General features: G+C 44.7%; 3 protein-coding genes and 1 pseudogene, besides 1 other annotated feature; 3 read left to right on the plus strand and 1 right to left on the minus strand.

Annotated features, from left to right (window-relative positions):
• Positions 1-8,428: 8,428 nt before the first annotated feature.
• rpl2 (ribosomal protein subunit L2) lies at positions 8,429-9,455 on the minus strand (annotated as a pseudogene).
• A 1,273-nt stretch (positions 9,456-10,728) lies between these two features.
• On the plus strand, positions 10,729-11,790 carry rps4 (ribosomal protein subunit S4). The gene is given in 1 exon segment: positions 10,729-11,790. A coding segment is annotated over 1 exon segment (1,062 nt).
• A 454-nt stretch (positions 11,791-12,244) lies between these two features.
• Positions 12,245-20,783: part of a repeat region (repeat R3; copy 1) that runs on past the window's edge.
• Positions 12,303-15,679, plus strand: rps3-1 (ribosomal protein subunit S3). One transcript has 2 exons: positions 12,303-12,376; positions 14,089-15,679. Exons 1-2 carry the CDS (start codon positions 12,303-12,305, stop codon positions 15,677-15,679), a joined length of 1,665 nt encoding a protein of 554 aa, YP_006460179.1.
• Positions 15,609-16,085, plus strand: rpl16-1 (ribosomal protein subunit L16; the record flags this gene model as incomplete). The annotated part of the gene is made up of 1 exon: positions 15,609-16,085. A coding segment is annotated over one exon (477 nt), but the record flags the coding sequence as incomplete, so codon positions are not given.

Consider the following 20,783-nt stretch of genomic DNA (forward strand, 5'->3'; position numbering starts at 1 on the left):
ACTCTCACTTAGAAGTGATTGCAAGCAATTTTCTCCAGAAAACGCAATTGACCTAACCCTTCCTAGACTGTAACTGTAAAAAATAATTCCCTTTTTCGCCTACTTGCCTTCGGTCTAGATTTGTGGTCAAGACTGCTGGCCACAAGCTATTTTGCTACACAGAAGAAGCTTTCTAAAAAATGGGCAGGCAGGAAGTAAGAAGCTACAACATCTTGTATGCATATGCACCCCCGAACGCTCTTTGAAGACAATTATATTATCCGATCGGGGAATCAACTTCCTGAGAGTAAGATCAGACAGTTCTATCTAGGCGAGATGACTCAGGAACAGTAACATCCTCACTCGGCCGTGACTCGGTACCAATCGAGGTCTTCTGCGTTGAACTTCCTGCAAGGTCACATGAAGGAAAGCGGTCCTGACCAGAAGCACCAGTTCGAAGAGATGATGAGACCGAAGTTTTCTCTCTTTGCATAGCTTCCTCAGAAAGCCTAGGGGATGATCTTCCCATTGACAGTGAACGTGTCTGTCCAGAAGCCATCGATAGCCCAGCACTGGTTGCGATGAACTTTCCCGTTCTGACCTTTGATAAGAGTAAGCTGAGCTTCCTTCAGTTTGCTACTCGTACTAGAATTCTATTCTTGACTGGATCGTGAGCATATATGAAATCAATCGAAAGCATTGGTACCACTCTGGATGGAATGACTCTGAAGCAAGGGGAAAACTTACAACAGATTCGGCTACCAAAGGAAGAACAGGCACTCGATAGAATACTTCCACCCCTTCGACAGCTTACACTAACAGAAAGCCAGACAGACATACTACTTTTCAGACTAAGAGACTAAGAGAGAGTTGGAATCCTTACAATGCTTACATAAATAAAGAAAAAGAAGGGACGGAAATACAAGTACTCTTTCCTGGATGTTCGGGGATCAGGAGCGAAAGAACTCAATTGCTAAATGGAGGAGTTTTCTTTTCGACCGATAGGCCTGGACTCGCTTTAATGACTAAAGGTTGGTTATAAAAGATCTGACCGATAAAAAGAGAAAAAGAGGGAGAGGAGCCAGCATAAGTCAGAGTTTCACCAGTGGATCGTCGAAGGAAGAGAGTGGGCGGCGGGTGAGTTTAGGTAGAAAGAGATAAGATCAATCTACAAGTAAGGAGAGGTCCTTATAGGCAGAGAGCTTCATTGTATCCTTGCTGTCTTTGTTTTTTCTAATGTATAAGTAAGTCATGCATGAAAAAAAGGTTCTTCGAGCATTCAATGCCGCTGAGGAAACGTCAAGCGATCATACATTGCACAGGCATCATCCTAAGAAGCGGAGCCTAGGGATGCTCTTCCCCTCTCATCTTCATCACCGGGATACAACAGCATTCCTTGCACTTGAATCCTGGGTGCATATAATGTATGCTTATGGATTTAGATCTCCGGATCTCGAACCAGGACCCCTTGTGGTCTATGTTCATAAGTTTACGAAGGGTCAACCTCTAGGTTACTATTCGTCGTGGCCGCTGTTCACATTGACACATCATATGGTCGTGTAGCTCGCCGCGAAAAGGGTTTACCCAGGGAAAGGCTTTTGGTACTACGCTATGTATGAATGATCTTGTTATCGCTGATCCGGCCGTAGCCGATGCCTATCTCAGTATCATGACTGAGTATGAGGTGACGATCTCATCTGATCTACGACCACCCTCATCTCGGCCAGTGGAGCTTGTGCTTGTGAGTTTGCTAAGCGATTCCTAGTGGAAGGCTGTACTAAGTCAGTCCCATCTCACTTCGCGTCTTAAGGTTTTCCTATGGGGGAGAAAACCTCATGTGGGTGAGTCTTGATTCGCTTAGACCCTCTTCTCTTGACAGCAGCCATTGGTGCTGTTTCCGGGTATCTAATGACTTGAGCAATGACTGGTCCGTGTGTTGCGACGGGGTGTCGCGGAAGCCCCCGGTGGGGTGGGAGAGCTCTGGTAACTTTGAATGTTGCCACTCTTTCTCTACCGGCCTCAAAAATAGGAAGTTAAGTCAAATTAGTGACCATGCATCAGTTATTCCAGTCGCTGTGAAAGGTCTCTCCGATCAAGTGGCAGAAAGTTTTAGAAGACTCTCGGTTCTTAGTAGGACTTTGTTAAGAAATCATACTTCTAACCACTGATGACCAAGGAGACTTGTATTGCAGTGCAGCCTACTTCTTTGCTAAAGAGGTTAGGGCTCTTGGGAAAAGATCAGGTTGGCTTTTTTTTTGTCGCCTTTTCTCTTAAACAGTATGCATCGTCTTTAATGACTGCATATGGAGGAGAGTTGAAAGCTCCGGAGCTTTTGCCTCTTCCAGTCTTTCTCACTAGATCCGGCTCGAATCATTCCAGCCTTTCATAGAAAAAGGATTGATCGAAAGGATGAGAAAGGTGATCTGCTAGTTCATCTTTCTCTTTCGTTCTTTTCTTTGGCTAAGTTATTGAACTAGCCAAAAAGGTTTCTAAAGATACGTTTGCTAGTATGATTAAGCCTTTGCATGATCCTGAAGCTGTGTTATCGCAGGTTGGGTCCATTCATAATGAATTGTAAGACCCTTCTCCTTCTTAGATATATGCCTTGGATCACCACCCTCCCGCTCCACCAAGGGATGACGTGGTCACCAACTTGGAAAGCGCTGCCAACAACTAAACTGACTGTTGAGAAGCTGACCTCTCGTATTGGGGCCGCAAAGGCTTGAGAGACCTCTTTTGTGTCGCTACCATATGAGTTAGCGTCCTTTCAAATTCTGCTTTTCTATGTTCATGCACAGGTAGAGACAGACTGAGACTACCAATCACTGAACTGCGGAAGGGAAGGAGGTTCCGAAGATAAATTCTTCCTAATTTCCATTTTGTCTGATATGATCATAAATGGATTGACATCCGGACCCGTACATCCGGAAAGCGCCGGGTCGATCCCGGCTCGTGACAAGGCCTTTTTGCTCATATCCCTTGGTATTGCTGTTACGGTTTAAGGTGCTCTGGAAAAGATGACTATGTTCCCTCCCTTTACTGGTTATCATACCAATTAGCAGAGCGAGTACCCGACACGAACAGAGAACAAAGTCGAAAGAAAGAAAATTCGGAGTTCTGATACAAAGCGTAAAAGCATGAACGGTTGACAAACGAAATCTAAGATTAATAAATAGTGACAGATTACTTAACCGAAAGCAGATCGGGATAGAACCTGTTGATGTACAGTGTTACTGCTACTACCTCTAATTCTGGGACCTCTGCCCCTCTCTAAGCGCCTACGTAGTCGACTATAGCTAATGACTTGTATTGTGTATCGCAATCGGACATCTTTCCGAAATTGGACATCTTGCCGGCAGAGACCTAGAAGAAACGGATTTTGAGACTAAACCACTAGTGTACAAATGCCCACGGAAAAGGCGGAGTTCTTAAGACGACGAGTTAGAAAGGTAGGGTGATTTAGCAGAACAGGCATCTGTCTGCCGGATCGATAAGAGTGTGAGGAGGTGTATATGGTGTCTGCCCAGCCCCCCTGCAGGGATTAGTATTCGCTTGCCTTTTATCCTATCATAAGGCCAGGCCTCCATCAATGGAAGCAGCCGAAGCAAGTTGCCCACTCCACTAATTGAGAGTGGCTAGCTTAACTCTGAGGAAGAAATCTAGTTCAGAAGCTCAGCCGAAGTAGAGTTGTTCAGTCGCTTTCTCTATGAATATCAATCCGTGATCGGGAATGAGCGAGAATAGAAAAGGTAGTGCCCTTAGGTTAAGCAAGGGGAAGTGAAGGAGAAGTAGAGGGAAATTCTACTATTAGCCGGCGCTTGTTAGCAGGTTCAGGAGAAATAGAATCTATTATGTAGCTCACAGAAGGAGAAAGGTATGATTAGAAAAGCTCAGACAGAAGTACTGATTCAGCGGGCAGGCGGGAATAAATAGAATAGGGGTTAGTGCTCAAGTCCAACGATGTGAGCGAGTGAGTCTTTTATACTTATTCAGCTGGGCAAAGAGAGAGTTTCAATCGATTAGAGCTGGGCTAAAGCACCTACTCGAGCGGAGATCCTTCTTTTATCAATTTCTATAAATATATATATAGAATAAATAAATATAATAATAGTCCAATTGCGAATCTTTCTCCATCCAACCTGACGGCTGGAACTATCACTATTTAGTCAGTAAGCGGGGCTACAAGGTAATAGGCTCTCTCTCACTCCTCTTGGCTTTAGGTATCAGTGTGCCCGCCTGAGGGAAGGAGCAAATATGGATGGGTGGTCGAAACCTGGTGGGTTGCGTATGAACTGCATTTAGGAGTTCTCTTACCCCGGCTTTCGAAAGAAAGTCCCGGCGTGGCCCGGGTTGTGTTGGTAGGTGAATATCCAGAAGTTCATTCACAGACAGGTACGGCAGCAGGTAGGGCAGCTAGTTCAAGTGGGCCAAGCGGCCCGGTCAATCATTCTGCCATCGAAGCTGTAGGACCTATGGTTGGGCTAAGGTAAGCTGTTGGTCTAGGAACGAAGGAGAAGCTGTGAGCAAATCCCCTTTACCCAGATACTTATTTAGTCTTTAGTAGCCTAATCACACCGAACCGAACGTAAGCAGATAGAAGGCCACATACTTCGATCCTATCACTGGCAAATAAGCGAATACAGAGTCGAAAGCACTTTCATTGAGTTCCTCGAAATCCTATTTCGTGAGAGTAAGGTCAAAACGGAATATCTTGGATATCTCTGGAAGACCATCTTTTGTAATAAAAGACTCGATTGGATCATGGGTGAATTGATAGACCAAAGGGGAATTCATTATTTTAGCCCTGGAGCGAACGAAGACCTCCCCGGATTCTTAGTCCTCTACTTGAATTATGTTGTGAATTACCAGCAGCTATAGTTACAGTTTCAGATTTAGATACCCGCACTCAATACTCATCTAGTGTTAGTAGCAGCCTCCAAAGCAAGAGAGATAGAGGCAGATATGGGGCACCATCTCATCTTTCCTTCGCCTAACGGCTCAAATAAGAAATGAATCTTTCGATAACTGGTAAAGAGCTAAGCTCCTTTTCATGGACCTCCAACATCCTGGGACTATCTATTCGAAAGAGCTAGAGCTTGAAGGAAGACCTCCTTCCCATAATGAGAGTAGAAAGGGGATCAGATCCACCCTAAAGAAGGCATGAACAATAGATAGGGCATCTAGGGAATGGGTTCGCCTCGCAACGCCTACTATGATGAGATAGGCCTTTAGTTAAAATACAGATAGTTAGGAGAAGCTTCGGAGAGATCATACGAATAGGAATACGCCAACAGGAGCCCAACTCACATCGATAGGGTCATTCATAAGCCGAGTTCCTCCAGGTGGAATACAGAGCTCTATACCGCTTTTTGAAGAATGTGGAACCAATATGGTATTTATTCGACCAGGCTAGGGAATAGAATCAACAATCGAATAAGTGATCACTTGACTGATCTTGATGTACTATTTTTCAAGCCTTAGCCTTGCTAGCACGCCCAAACACAGACCAAGACCGGTTCGGTTGGTTGCCTTCACATGTCTACCCAGGGCATATAGGGGCGGGGTTTACTAAGAATAGGATAAGACTAAATAAGATGGGAGTTAGCCGAGTGCTAAATCGACCAATTTCATCGGTTTGAATCGGTCAACACTTCCACCACTTGCTTGAGAGATGATTTCCTTTACGCATCGGATACTGTTATAAGAGTAGGAGCTAAACCTAATCGACCCTTGTCTTTCACTTTCCTGCTCGGAGGTGAACCGGATAAACCACTTAGACTTAAGCGGGGTCACTTTCTTATTTACTGCTAGACTGATTTGATTCCTTCCAAGACTAATGCTAATCTTTGCAGGAAGTTTCTAAAAGGAGTCAGATTGACCTCTAAATGCCCTACCCATGAATAAGGCTTAGAACGGGGTCACAATGGAATGGGGAAGGAGGAAGTCAATATACGCAGCCTGAAAAACTCTATGGCCAGTGCTTGGGATAAAAACCTTACAGTTATCCGTTTAGGGGCAAATCCCTTCAAGTTTTTCTTAAGCAGTGAAGATGAGGCAATAAGGGTTGGGTTCTTCACCAAGGAACTTGGTGTTATGAAAAAAATATTTTAGTGCTGAGGAGGGGGGATTTATCAAGAAGGCTCGAAGACCAGTCAATCAGCAGCTTATTCGATTCCTATTCTTTATATGTCATGTCACTTCCTCGTCCATTAACAAGGCAAGTCTGATCTTAGATTCTCGGACATAGCATCGTATAGTTGAGAAAGGCTGCTCTTAGTTGAGCTAGTTTCCCACAAGCTAAGCAAGGAGAGCAGCAATCGTCTTCATGCCATCTTCATTCAGTTGAATGCCGTCTTCTGCATAGGATAGGATTACTACTAAGATAAGAGCGCATTCTTCCTTCAAAGAGAGCTCTCTTTTGTGCTGGAGAATAGATGGCGTCAAACGGTGCTAACATTCCTCTTCCATTGCACAACCCTTGGGCTTCCTCAATTGAGTATCCCATTACTAGCATCATTCGAAGAGCTTTCGCATCGTATACCTTAAGCTTAACTATTAGTAAAGCTCCTTTGTGTCAGCTAACTTCCCATCTCCTTTAGCTGTTGGTTTTGGCCCAAGCATTTCCAGGTGATGCATCCGGATGGTTTTAGGATGATGATCATGTCTCGGAGGGATGAGGGTCCGCAGGAGATATTCTTTTTATTATTTTGCATGTTAGTACACTCAATCCACTTAACCCCCCTTTTGAATATGGCCCTATCGACTCAGATATCCCCCCTATTCTTTAAAGCGAAGTGGAACTCTCATCTTGAATTGGCATAAGGGCTGGCTCACCATGCTTCCTGTGACTTTTTGAGACGAAAAGGAAAGCAGGCCTTTAGGGACCTATAATCCAGCAAGCAAGAGACTCCTATGATTGGAGTTAGCTAGTAATGGAAAAGAGCGAATAAGACGACCCCCCTTCGAGAAGAGTTGGATTGAACCTGTTGGGAATAGTCTAATTGAATAGGTCAAGGGGTCAAATTCATCTTTCCTTTTCCCCACGCCCGATATTGATATAAAAAGTAGGATTCCAACCTCTACTGTTATAGTTATAGAAGATGGAAGCTCACCAACCGGTATGATATAGGCAGCTATGGGTCACCATCCTTTAATCGCCTAAGAGTGAAACTGAATGAATGAACCTTACCTTATAATAGAGGTTTCTAGATGCTAGAAGGAAGAAAAGAAAGAATTCCCACCCATCCAACTGAAATTATCGATCGTCAAATGCCATTACCACCCAGTTCAGACTATTCTTGATGACCTTTGACTCTCTATGGCTTGGATTAGTCTTCCTTTTATGGAAAGGGAATGCTGGGATAAAGAGAGTGGTACACCTTCGATAACTAAATAAGAAATGCATGAAAGGAGGTGCGTAGTTTTTTCCTCTTTTCACAGAAAAGGCTTTCAACGCGGCATAAATAAGACGGAATGGCCTTTACGAGCATCTTTCCAATTCCGATATTAACTAGGAAACCCTGTAGAGATGGACATCTACTCGTATGCAGCTATTGATAGATACTCCTGCAGATGGAAGACTTCTTCATTCCTGCCCTCGCCCTTGGGTTAATATTGAAGTTTACCGGTTTAGCTCAGTTTGAGTAGCACTTCCTGTGTGAGAAACTAACTACAACTACACCAAAGAGGAGGGGCATAGGGAATCCCGTACCGATGCGACTAGACACCGCCAGAAACTGGCGATCAAGTCTACGAGCTAGCAAGAAAGATGATAAAAAGATCAACGCCTACTTGCTCATGTATCATGTCATTCTTACTGACTGTACCATCACAACAAGGGATTTTTCTCGGAAAGGTCAAAACCTTCAATCCTGAATTGCTAGTTTTAAATCTCGTCCGACGGGGATAAGTCGGAAACAAGGCTGGAAGAACTCTTCTTCATGGGGACGGAGAAGTTGAGAAGCTCCCTTTGGTCCCCTCTTCTCCCTCTTCGGGAGAGATTCCTCTCCGTGCCTCATCGTTAGTGATGAACTCTTCCGAACAGATTTTCTCTATCACTTCTGTTCGGGAATATAGGTCCTGCAGGATTGGATATGCTATTTTTTCTCTTTGGAATTCCTCCTCCGCTAAGGAACTTATTTCTTTTTTATTTTAATAGATAAGTTTTCTTTAAAGAGTCGGTCCTTCACCTTCAGCTGCTGCTGAATAGCGTCCGCTGAGCAGGATGTGGATGATCCTGCTTCCTCTCTCGAGTCTTCCCCGCAAGGGTCTTTCGTTTCGCTCGGAGAGGTTTCCCCCAAGGCGGATTGGGGATTCCCATAGAGAATGGGAAAAAAAAAGAACGCAAATAAATAAGGAACTACAAAACCCTTGTATAACACCTGGATATAAGAATAGGTTATTAAATACACTAAGTAGAATAATAAGATTACTACAAAATTGGATTTTATTATTCTTCTACTCGGCCTTTTTTCGCTGTGTGAACAAGGTTTTAGTATGTATTGGCATTCTGGGCAGGTCGCAATAAGTCGCTAGTCGAAGGTTTAGACCAATTCATCACCATCTTGCCCGCTTCCAATTGATGACTGGCTATTATATAAGTGACAGGTGCCCGATCGACTTTGCACGTTCCATTCTTCGGTCCTTCGTCTATCGCCTTGGTATAAAAGCCTTGATCTGTCTTCGGCTTCGATTCGTTATGCTCAGAAGCTCCAACAAGCCCTAAAATCTCTTGCCGCCTAAAACTCTGCCAAGAGAGCGCTGCTTTACGTTTGATCCTATGTGCCCATAGAATGCTATGCGTTCTCCACTTTCGGATCTCGCAAAGAGAGAACGTGTTTTTTCCTCTGACTTTCTCTCTCATTCGAAAAACGAAGAAAGCGGGCTTTGCCCCAGCTACCGCTATCCTTGGGAAACCAAAAGAGCTACCGAAGGAAAGGGATGCAGTCTCTCCCTTGGCCTTTGGAGAGGAGAAGGCAGAGAAGAAAACGTCTTTCGCGCAAGTTTTTTTGCTTCCTGCGCCCTTACTAGTAAAGTGGCTCTTCGACCAAGAAGGCAGGCATTCTGGTAGGAAGGCCGACCACTACATAAACCGCCCTCAGTCCAGGAGAGAAGCAAGCTACCTTTCTTTGATCCACCTTCCCGGGCAGGGAAAAGAACGCAAATGGACCGCGGATGGTGGTCGTGGTAGATTCGAGTCTCTTTTTCGGCGGAGCGAACTCTTCTATCGTGTTGCATTTTCTCTGGTGGGCCCCCCCTTTCCATCGTACTGGAGCGATTCGAGAAGAACGATTAGGGTCATATTCTATCCTTTCTACAATGCCCATAGACGAAGTGCTTCGTTTCAGATCAATTCTTCGCTGCAATCGCTTCGATCCACCCCCTCGGTGAAAAAGAGTAATACGTCCTGAAGAATTCCTACCAGCAGACTTCCCTGTACTCAAAGTGAATTGTCTAAGTGCTCTCCTTTCTCTCATTGTCTATCTCGTAATCATTCGATTCTCCATTCAAGCTAGCTCCTACTCCTCCTTCTCTTTTAAGATAGGATCGTCGTTGGTCCTTCGGTCATTGTATAGTGAGAAAGATGCCTCACTGCACACTTTCTATAGTTGTCTTCGAAATCGGCTACATGCGATAGAGCTATGTGTACACCGTCGCATCGAGACTCTCTTTCGAAAGTGAGATCACCACCGGCTTGTTGAAGAGGGAAAGCTCACTCAACAATTAATTGCAGCTAGCGCGCTTGACTAAGATAATAGAAAGGGGCAAGCCAAACCCCACTCCTAACAAGTTGCTGAGTTCGGCTTTCGGGGCTACCTACTTTAGGGCTTATGTAATATATAAAGAAGAGCCCTCTTAGCTTAGGGCCTTTTTGTTTAAGGGCTGCTCGCCTTTTGAATAGAAAGGAGTGGGAGAGCGGAGGTGATTTCGGTAAAGCGATGCATGAGCTGAGGCTCCCATGTCCCGCCGACCCTCTGAAAAGTCAGGTCGTAAAAGAGCTCATAGGGAGTCAGAAGCAAGCAGAGTCAAAGGCGGGTCAAACTCACATAAGCGGAGGGGGAGACACATTCATGAAAAGCGAGAAGACGTGCCGTAGGGGACTGACCAACTATGAATAGATCTTACTTACGGGTAAGATTAGGAACATCTATTAGTCCGTATCGTGGGTCTACTTGTTACAAAAGGCGAGCATCCACATTCCAAAACATTGACAGAGGTCCTCAGGCAGACATCGAAAAGGGGACGAAAAGAGTCTATTTACCTTTACAATACAATATTCCGGAATGTATCATGGCTCTATCTATTCATTAAAAAAAAAATAGTTCTGCATCTCTCCGAGGCTGGGGAAGAGAGAGCGGGGGGCTACGAGCCCTCTCCCGTTGTTGTTCCCGGACCACCCATACCTTCTTTCCCCTTCGCCCGGTCCGGTGAGATCAGATTTATCGAACGAAGTTAAGTGATAGGAAGAGAAGACGGCTGGCGGGAGATCTCTACTCATAAAACCCCCTTAACTAGTAAGGGGAAAACGAAAGTGCGCTCCTGCGCACCAGCTGAAGAAAGGAGCTTTGGAAGCTTACCTTATTAATAGGGTTCAAAACCTATCTGACTAAGATAATAGAAAGGGGCAAGCTAAAACCTACTCCTAACAAGTTACTGGGTTGAAGTATTGCATTCTCCATCCGCCCGACAGCAGCAGGCAGAGGGGGTTCGATTCCCGTTATACGCGATGTGGCGAAAAAGACTGATTCAACGAGATATGCCTTGCCTGCATTAAGATTTAAAACTTGTCGTCTACTTTCAGGAAATGTTTGGAACAGAGAACTTACAATAATACAACGCCGCATTCTCCAAAGATTGAGAAACAAGAAGAGATCTATTAAGAGAAAGATTTATTCGAGAGAAAATCTTAACAGTTACATTCAATCACAAACTACACGAAAGTTGTCCCTTTTTCATGGAGATTTACCCATCACAGAGATGCACAGAAGAAGAAAACGATCATATATCCCTTTTCTACTCAATCCAGAAACAAGATCGGACGTTATTCCGGTTCGTCTCCATTTTCGTGAAACTATTCCTCAAGCAAGGCAGCCGATAAGTCATCGAAGGGTTTGTGTGAATAATAGAATGGTAAACATTATTCATTTTAAAGTGTCCCACAGTGATATAATATCTTTTCAACAAAATGATGCGAGAACCCGCGGTGAAGAAATAAGGAGATCTTTCTATATCGAAATATCAGTTGAAAAATGCATAGGCAAATTTCTGGATCGCCCGGTCAGAATGTGGAGAAGAAACAAAACAGAATGGTTCCGAAAACTCAAAACTAAGAAGAAATGCCGCCTACTACTAAAATCCCAGTTTTTGCAACAGTTGCGTTCTTCTATGCAAGAAGAAGACACAAAGAAGTTTGGATCCAAAAAAGTATGCTTAGGCAGTTATTTCGATGAGCACAACAGAATGAAGAGGAATTTGTATCATTTCAAATGCCTATTCTTATCGAAGAGAAGGAACGAGAAAAACCGAAATATTCCTACTCAAACAATAAATCCTATAGTTTACAACTCTTCTTTATATAGTAATTCGCCCTATTGCTCCGCATCCCCCCATCAGTTTACTATGAAGAGAAAAAGAAAGAAGAGAAAAATCAAAAGAATCGAACTACCTACTCATTATTCGGAGGTGAATCATAGAACACCAAAAGCTGTGGTATCTTATGGACCTAACATAGGTCACATCCCTCACGACATAAGATTGAAAGATCCAAACCTTCTTCTTCGGAGCGGAAACGAACGTGGCCAAAACATATAAAGATCGGCGTAGTCGCTCATAAGGGACATATCTATCCGGATATAGGATAGTATAGATCGATTCATAGATAGATCTCTCTCCATATAGATAGGTATCTTCGTGGATAGAGATAAAGATAGGGATCCATCTAGATCTTGAATCACTATTTCCATTTTTTTTCTTGATTCTGATTGATTGCCTTTTTTTTTTTTTTTGACGACAAGTTTTAAATCTTAATGCAGGGCAAGGAAATATCGTTGAATCAATTATTAGGGTCGGAGCGTAGACGAAGCGAGCAGAGCCCAGGAAACAGGGAAGCCCGTCATAAAGCAGTCGACTAGAAGTAGAAGACTGCTGGCCTGAGAGAAGGCGGCCTCTCTCGGGAAACATGGCAAAATGTCTCTTCTTTCTTTTTGATTTTGTGGGTAGGTTCAGTAAGAGCAGAGGAGATCAGATACACGGAAACGAAGACCTTCGAGCACAAATCTTGGACCGGGAATCAAAAAGGGGATAAAAAAAAAGTATAAGCGCATATGGCACGAAAAGGAAATCCGATTTCGGTAAGACTTGATCTGAATCGTAGTTCAGATTCAAGTTGGTTCAGTGAGGGCGACCGCGAAAGTCACCGAATGGGTCAGTCTTTTCCTTCAGTTTGTCCCAGATTTTAAATAGAAAAAGGCGTGGGAGGACGTTGCGGATGTCCGGGGCGGACACGACTTCTTCTATTCTAAGGCTAGAAGACCACTGAAAGACACCCAGGACTAGAGCATGTCGTGAAAGAAGCACACTACACTGGGCGGGCGTGCTTCGACCGTGTCTCCGGGGCACAGTTGAATGTAGATATCATGAACGCGAGGTGCAGGATACCAGGCCGAGAAACCCGGGCAACCACTCCCCTATGTGCCAATCGCTAGCGCATCCAGGGCCCCGGCGCCCAGCTCAGCTGGAGAGGCCTAGCCTGATCTGAGAAGTGCTAATTCGGTTCGGATAGACTTCATTCAAGAATGCCGCCGCCCTTGGAATCAATAAGAAAAGAAGTGCTAAGTTTCAGATCAATGAATAACCCGAAACGAAAGAAGAGACATTTTTCGCTCGGCGCCTAAAGCGCACTATGCTCCGCTTCAACAAATGAGAGTTTTCGGTGGAACCGGTGAACCACGCGAGCTGGTTAGATGCGTGGGACAGAGGGCTTGTAGTACCTGCTAGCGCTGCTATGCAGTAGAAGGGAAGGAGCCTAACCCCTTCTTTCTTTTTTTTTCAAAGAAAAAAAATATAAGTACAAAGAAACTTTTATTTAAGTCGGATGAGACTAAGCAGCTACCGACCGTTCCGACGCGCCCTTGACCTATCTTGATAAAAACCAAAAACCTATCTAAAGGGGAGCCTAGTTTAAGCTGTCAAACAAATGATAGAATGGAAAATAAAGAATAACCACTAGTAGGGATATGGGTGGAGTCTCGCTCAGTAAAGAGAGTTGTAGATTCGTAAAAGAGGAGAGGAGCCTTGACTTTCTATTATCTTAGTCAAGCGCGCTAGGTGCAATCAAACTAAACTAAAGCAAGAAGTGATAAAGTTGACTTTGAGAAAGAAGGGCAACTATTTAGATTAGTTTCTTAGTAAAGGCGCGTTAGCGCATCCGTTTTCTTGCTCGTTAGCGGCTTTAGTTTTCAATAAAGGACGTTTAGGCTTTTCTAATAAGATAGAAAGGGCCTTTCCTTTCAAATGACAACTGCCTCTTCTTGCTGCGAGGGCGTTGCACGAAACCAAACCGCCCCCCGCCCGATCAAGTACCAGTTGCTTCGCTGGTAGGCCCACTTAGGTTAGGGGGCATTGTCCCTCAGTTCTTACCAACCTCCGGTGTGTAATCGACATCTTGCTAGCTATAACTCGGTCGAATAAGAATCATTGATTCCCTGTCAATTTCTTATTCATTCATGGCGCTCGGCCGGTGCTCCTTTCTCATCTCAAACCAGAAGAAGTCTGAACGTTAGGGAAGATAAGGGAAGACCACCTGAGTGAACCGACCGAAGGGACTTGACTGAACTTATCCGAACCGAACGATAGCGGCTTAAAGCGCCTATCACGAGAATCAAAATCCTTGATCGACGGGGAGGAGCATCTCAAAGTATGGGGCAAAGGATCAAGCGCTTTGACTTTGTCTCCCGGGATCCACCACAGGTTGGGTTTGAGAGCCGTGTGATGGGTCACTATCCAGCACGGTTCGGAGAGCACTTTTAGTCTGCGTTGGTGAATAGAAGCCCCCCCTATCAAGCAAGAAGGAAGCGGCTCTTCCCACGGCGGAGTCACCATTGACTCTATTTATTATTATGGGAAATCAGTGTATCAAGATCTCAATCTGAGATCTTATTTCGGTTCGATACGTCCACCTACGAAACTCACCTTTGGCTTTCGCCTCGGTAGGTGTATTATTATACATTTTCCCAAAAGAACATTCATTCATTTCTTTCTTCCCCGTCGACCACGACGACTAAAACGACGCGCAAAATCCAGACCCGGAAAGGCGAAGAGCCGGCGGTGGGAATTGGGGAAAGTTGGGCCGATCAGGTGTCTTCATTCAAGCGACGGTACAGAAGAAGAACGAAACGAAGTGAGAGGCCGGGGGTCGGGGAAAAGAGTCGAGTCGATCAGGCTCGACGATCGGAAGAAGCAAAACGAAATCAGGATTTGGCCGAAAAAGAAGCAAGGCTATGGATATCATGACCGATCACCATCGATAAAGAAGAATCTTTCTAAATCACTTCGGGTCAGCGGGGCCTTCAAGCATCCGAAATACGCCGGGGTTTTAAATGGCATATTCAGAAAAACGAAGTTATTCTTGTTCTTTTGCCCAAAGAAGTCCCGCTCAGACGGCCCGACGAGTCATCTACAACAAAGGACCCTCCCCGCAGTGCGCTCTTCCTTGAATTATTCGGTCATGCAATACTTATTGAATACAAAGAACAAAATGCATTTCGACCCCGTCGTAGTTCTCAATCATTTCGTGGCACCGGGCGTGGCTGAACCATCTACGATGGGGGGAGCTAATGCACAGGAAAGAAGCTTAGATAAGAGAATACGTGCTCGCATCGCTTTTTTTGTAGAAAGCTCGACCAGCGAGAAAAAGTGTTTGGCCGAAGCCAAAAATAGGTTGACCCACTTCATTCGCCAAGCGAATGATCTTCGCTTCGCGGGAACAACAAAAACCACCATCTCGCTCTTTCCTTTCTTCGGTGCTACCTTTTTTTTTCCAAGGGATGGGGTCTATAATAACCTTTTTTTTGAGAATGCCCGGGAACAACAAAAACTCCTAGGTCAATGTTGGAGAAAATGTTGGAACCTCATGGCTAAGGATAAGGTAATGGAATTGATAGATAAATTCATAGACCTAGGTAGGATAGGCGAATTGATAAAGGGAATAGAGATGATGATAGAGATCATACTGAGAAACAGAAGAATTCCGTACGGGTACAACTCTTATTTGAACGAAGTGAAAAAAATGCGATCTTTGTTGTCTAATAGAACAAACACTAATACCTTAATTGAATCGGTTAAGATCAAATCTGTTTATCAAAGTGCTTCTCCGATTGCTCAAGACATCTCTTTTCAACTGAGGACCAAAAGAAGATCATTTCGTTCCATTTTTAGTCACATAGTGAAGAATATTCCATTAGTAATGAAAAAGGGGGTTACGGGGATCCGTATATGTTGTTCAGGTCGATCAAAAGGTGCAGAAATAGCTAGAACTGAATGCGGAAAGTATGGAAAAACATCTCGTAATGTATTTAACCAGAAAATCGATTATGCTCCTGCGGAAGTATCTACTCGTTACGGAATCTTAGGTGTCAAAGTGTGGATTTCATATAGTCAAAAAAGAAAGGGGCGTGCTATATCCAAAACGTACGAAATATAGTAAATATCGTAAAGGCAGATGTAGTAGGGGTTGCAAACCGGACGGTACACAACTTGGTTTTGGAAGATATGGCACTAAAAGTTGTAGAGCAGGTCGTCTTTCATATCGAGCCATTGAAGCAGCGCGTCGGGCTATAATCGGACACTTCCATCGTGCTATGAGCGGACAATTCCGAAGAAATGGTAAGATATGGGTAAGAGTTCTCGCGGATATCCCTATTACCGGAAAACCTACAGAAGTCAGAATGGGAAGAGGAAAAGGAAATCCTACGGGTTGGATTGCTCGTGTGTCCACGGGACAAATCCTATTTGAAATGGATGGTGTGAGTTTGTCAAATGCTCAACAGGCCGCTACATTAGCTGCGCATAAACTATGTTCGTCAACCAAGTTTGTTCAGTGGTCGTAAGCTAATTAGTTAGTGGGGAAAAACCGGGCCGGGATTCAAAAGAATTAGGCGAAGTCTTTCTTCCTGAACGACGGAAGTGACTACTTGACTTTCGTATACTAGCTATTTGAAGATCTACCTTCTCTTGCTTATTTAAGCAAAAGGCGATCCACTATCGGTTGTAGTCTGATTGATCTATCAGGCGAGGCTCCTAACAATGGGAGGAAAGGAGAGTGGGTAAGCGGGCTCCTTTCAACTTTTCTATGGTCTCTTTGCTTTAGTTCCTTCCTTTCTGGAGTTCACGACTTATTGTATATGTCCTAATTTTGAGCCGATATAGCTTCTTTACAGCCTCTCATATGGGGTATGGGGGGAAGTATGGTGGATCATAGGCCTTTTTGAAGGTATAGAAACAACATATGAGGAAGATGCGGATATACAGATACGGAAGAGGAGCGATAGCCACTCGACCAAAGGGAGAGGAGTGAAAAAAGCGGGGTTGGCGTTCATCCCGTAGTTGGTCGAGAGAAGAAGCTAACTGCACACTTCTTTCTTACCAGAGAAGAAATGATCCACAGTATAAAGAGAAAATCTCTATTTTTATCTGTAAAGAGAAGAGGAGAAAGCCTAGGAGTAGCATAAGGAATAAAGACCTTAGGCTTCATTCATCAAAGTAGCAGTCCTTAGGGGCTGAAAAGAGCCCAGATTCCCCGCAACAAGCTTGGAAAGGAAGAAGAAGCAGAATCTCCGCATTTGTATGGCAAAGAAGTAACTGATTGCACTAGTCCCTAGCCTTGCGGATTGGTCTCTTATTTTATTAGGGTTTTGTTTTTCACGTGAAGAAGAAGGTCAGTTCGGTAGGTTTATGTAAGTGAAATTGAAGGAACTGATTGCACTAACCCTAAGGGTTAATGTCCGATTGTCTCTTCCAAGCAAGAAGGGCTTGTTCTCAGAATTACCGGAAGAATGGCAAAAAGCTCTCGATTGACGATAGCACACAGAGGCACATCTCGAAGGAGAAGAGTAGTAAGCGTAAAGGTACGTAGCCTAACTGTTCTTTTATTAAACCATATCTATCCGATTTTGTCCATTTCGCATAGCAGGAATTTCGGGATGAAGATAGGATGCAGACGATTTTGTTCACATTGAAGGTTTGAAAGGAATTGAATCATAAGTAAAGGGACGGGGACAAGGAATGCCCTGTGAGGGAGTCAATGTAGACTGTTTGCGACGTGAATCGAGGAAGCGCCTAGGAATCTTGTCGACCAAGATGATAACAGGGGTATTGGACCTTTTCATGAAGCCCGAGTCGCCCTTAGTAGTAATCCAAGCCAGCTGGATGAAAGAAAACCAGAACTCGGGTTTGGAGTCAGATTCAGAAGTAGATAAGTTGTTCCGCATCCGTCCTACTATTTGTAACATGTACCCTCTCCGTATTTGGTTTATTACGTCAGGAAAAGGTAGTATTTTGAATCTGACAGCAGTACTTGGTAATTTGAATCAAACTTCAGGTAGGGTTTATTATTGTAAGGCGGCCGGTAATGAGCAGTTTCCAGAACAAAAGGAAAACTAAACCGACCCATCTAAGGTACAACCTTTTGATCACGTTGAATCGAGCGGATCTCAAAAGAGCCTGCTGTCACTCGAGAAGTGGTGCAAGAAAGATTGAGAATGCTATTCGATTGTCAAGCCCTTCTTGTGGCCAGGGAAGGAGTGGCGGAAGGGTACAATTGGCATCTTGGGCTTTTGAACAAAAAATGCATCAACATACACTGCGAAAGATCGGATTAAGCAAGCCTTCAGCGAATGGCAAGAAAGCGAAATCCAGGTTTCATTCCATAAGGCTTGGGCTTCGGTTTGTAAACTGATTCTTCAACTCGACCAGGCTCCCTTATCTTGGTAAAAAAAAACCTGGACGAAGTCATTCAGCTTGGCTGGTCTAAGAAAAGGAAGAAATCTAATATAATAGAAAGACTCTACCTGGGCCAATCGTAGATCACAGTCCAACTGAGCAGCAGCCAAGCCAAGGTCTTTCTCTCCCTCAATCTATAATTCTAATTGCGAAGCTTGCAGAAATCAGGGACTGGTCTGAAGTCTTTGATGATCCCATCTTGAGAGAGCATGTCTTTCATTCGTATGAACGCTTGCATCAGCTCTACTCCGATCTCGTGGTCGCTCGAGGTAGAGTCCATAGGCAGACTTCTTAGGATGTCTTTGCCCTCCTTCCTGCTTTCTTTTGAAGACCAATAGTAGCCGCAAAGCACCATTCTGCGCGCTTAGAATAAATGAGTGAATTTCCACAATTAGTATCAAAGTGTCTATGAACATTAATAATCTCGTTCCTACAGCTTACAACTTTCATCGTACTGTGCTCTCCAAAGAGCATCTCTTCCTCTCGCAAGCGTTTGGATTCACCACATCCTAACGAGCTCTTTTTTGCGCCATACAGTAGCTAGTCTAGTAAAGCATTAGATGGTTCCCCAAGGGCTCAGCCTTTGATTACAAGTATAGCTTAGCTCATAGCCTCCTTACCAATGAGACAAGGCGGTAAAGCATGACCGTTCGGAAACCTCCGGAAAACCTCTGGCACATCGATGCCAGGCACCAAAAAAGTAGACCCTCGCCAATGAGGAAGCCATTTGTCATGCTATTTTTCTATATAGAAGAGGCCCCACCGAAGTGATCGTAGTAGCGGGCCCGTCCCCATCATTATGGATGACCTACCTCCCTTAGATCTGAGATCTGTAAGCCTCCTCAGCTTCTATATGAATAGGTCTACTTCACTTGTTATAGGATGAGCTCTCCCGGCCCAGCCTCATCAATAGGCAGCTCCCTGCGGACTTAGCAACATCGGTCTCTGAGAACCATCTCATCGGAGGCTGAGCAGGCTATAAGTTCTCATCGTAGATCGACCCTCCCCATCCGAATTCGACAATGATCTATTGGCCGCACCGGTTGAAAAAGAAAAGCCCCTAGCATCAGTGAGTCCAGCCCTTGGTCGACGCCCACTGACTCCGCTGGTGGGAAGCCCCCTAGCCACTAGTCAAAAAAGCCTATCTATTTCATTCATTGATGGCGCAGATTCGGTCCCCAGCGGACTGAAGCCACCCCTCCTACTCTGAGATTGACCCCCCTCTGATAAAGACAATTCCTAAGATAGAGTCTCATCCGACTAGGCCGGCTGCCTCTTATCCTCGGCAAAAGAAGAAGATCTCGGCCCCCTAGCAGGAGATGTTTAGCTGACGGTTGCACGCCCGCCCATCGCTTGAAGGCAGGCAGATTACCCAGTTGCAGCAGAAAAAGACTGGGGGAGCCCCCTCTCCAATGCTTCCTTATCTTTGGGGCTAAGCTGCTCAAGAGAGAGTCCAAGAGGGGGATATTCAGCTAGGTTGTCGTGTCTTTCTTCCATAGAAGATTGCCCAATGCGGATAAATCCTGAGTAGGCCCCTTCTCTATGGATTAGATGAAGCAAGGAAGGAGACCAGACAACTAATATCATAAGTGAGGAAATGGCGCTTTCAGAGGCCCACTCCCCCGCTGCTTCCCGCTTACCTTTTCTCCTTAAGCCGGACCTTCAGGGACCTTGAGGCGAGCATCCATTACTTATGTAGCGCTTATTGGTCAAGACAGACAAGCTAAATGAATTCCATCCAGCTCAGCTTTTTAAGAAGCAGAATGCCACTTTAGCCCAGCCCCTATCCTAGGTCACTACCTAGGAAGATCCTTTCCCGCCCTTCTTTAATAGAAAGAGTCCCTTATAGTGGAAGTGCAGCATCATCCGCAAACTAGTACCTCAGCTGCTACTTGCCTCGATCCGCTAGTTATCTGGTTATTATGGCTTCCCAACTCTACTTCTCTTTATCCAGGCACACGTCGTCTCGCTCCTTCCCTGCCTAGCAAGAGCAAGTCAGAGTCAAGGTCAAGCCAGAGCTACACTTTCTCCCTAGCTGAAACGCCTACTCGAGCACACCTACCCTAGCACACCGCCCCTCGGCCTCCACTCCCTAGCTCACTGGCTCCTTAGCTCTAGCAAACTACTGCAAAAGCGGATTAGTCAGAGGCAGGTATAAGCTATTGATCTATATCACTTCTCAGGCATACTCAATCCGTCTCCTTCTCAATCGTAGTACCAGCAGCACACTCCAGCACCGACTCCTACCCTAGCATATCGCATATCCCTAGCTGACACTGCACACTTCCAAGTTGAGGTCGAGCTACTTCCCTTCCTAGCTAAATTGGCAACTTTAAAGCATAAAAGCATAATACTAGCTACACAGTATCGAAGCAACAAAGCAGCATAGCAGCATAAACCAGGAAAGCTGCAAAGCTGCGAGATCAGAAGCGAGGGCTGCAAAGCAGCGCAAGCAAACAACAACACTAAACCAGCTGCATACGACTGGTCAGCAACGAAGCGAGATGAGGGCATCGAGCGAGTGGTAGAGCAGCTATTCCCTTCCTGTGTTCTTGTATGCTTGCACTATAATAGAACTAGGGTTTGTATTCGATATGCTTTAATAGAACAGTTAGAGCTAGGGTGAGATAAGTAGAGTACAGATTGACTAGTAGGTTTACAAGTGTGCTTACATACGAGATTTCTTGTTTGAAGCTTAGAGTGTTCTTAGGGTTTGCAATCTTGATAGGCTTTGTCTTTGTTAACGGATATGCTGCTGGTACTACCTATTTGTACTATAGGTCTAGCTCTTGCTCCCTAGAGCGATG

Source organism: Mimulus guttatus, mitochondrion (genome assembly GCF_056151865.1).
Source record: "Mimulus guttatus mitochondrion, complete genome".
Lineage (NCBI taxonomy): Eukaryota > Viridiplantae > Streptophyta > Magnoliopsida > Lamiales > Phrymaceae > Erythranthe > Erythranthe guttata.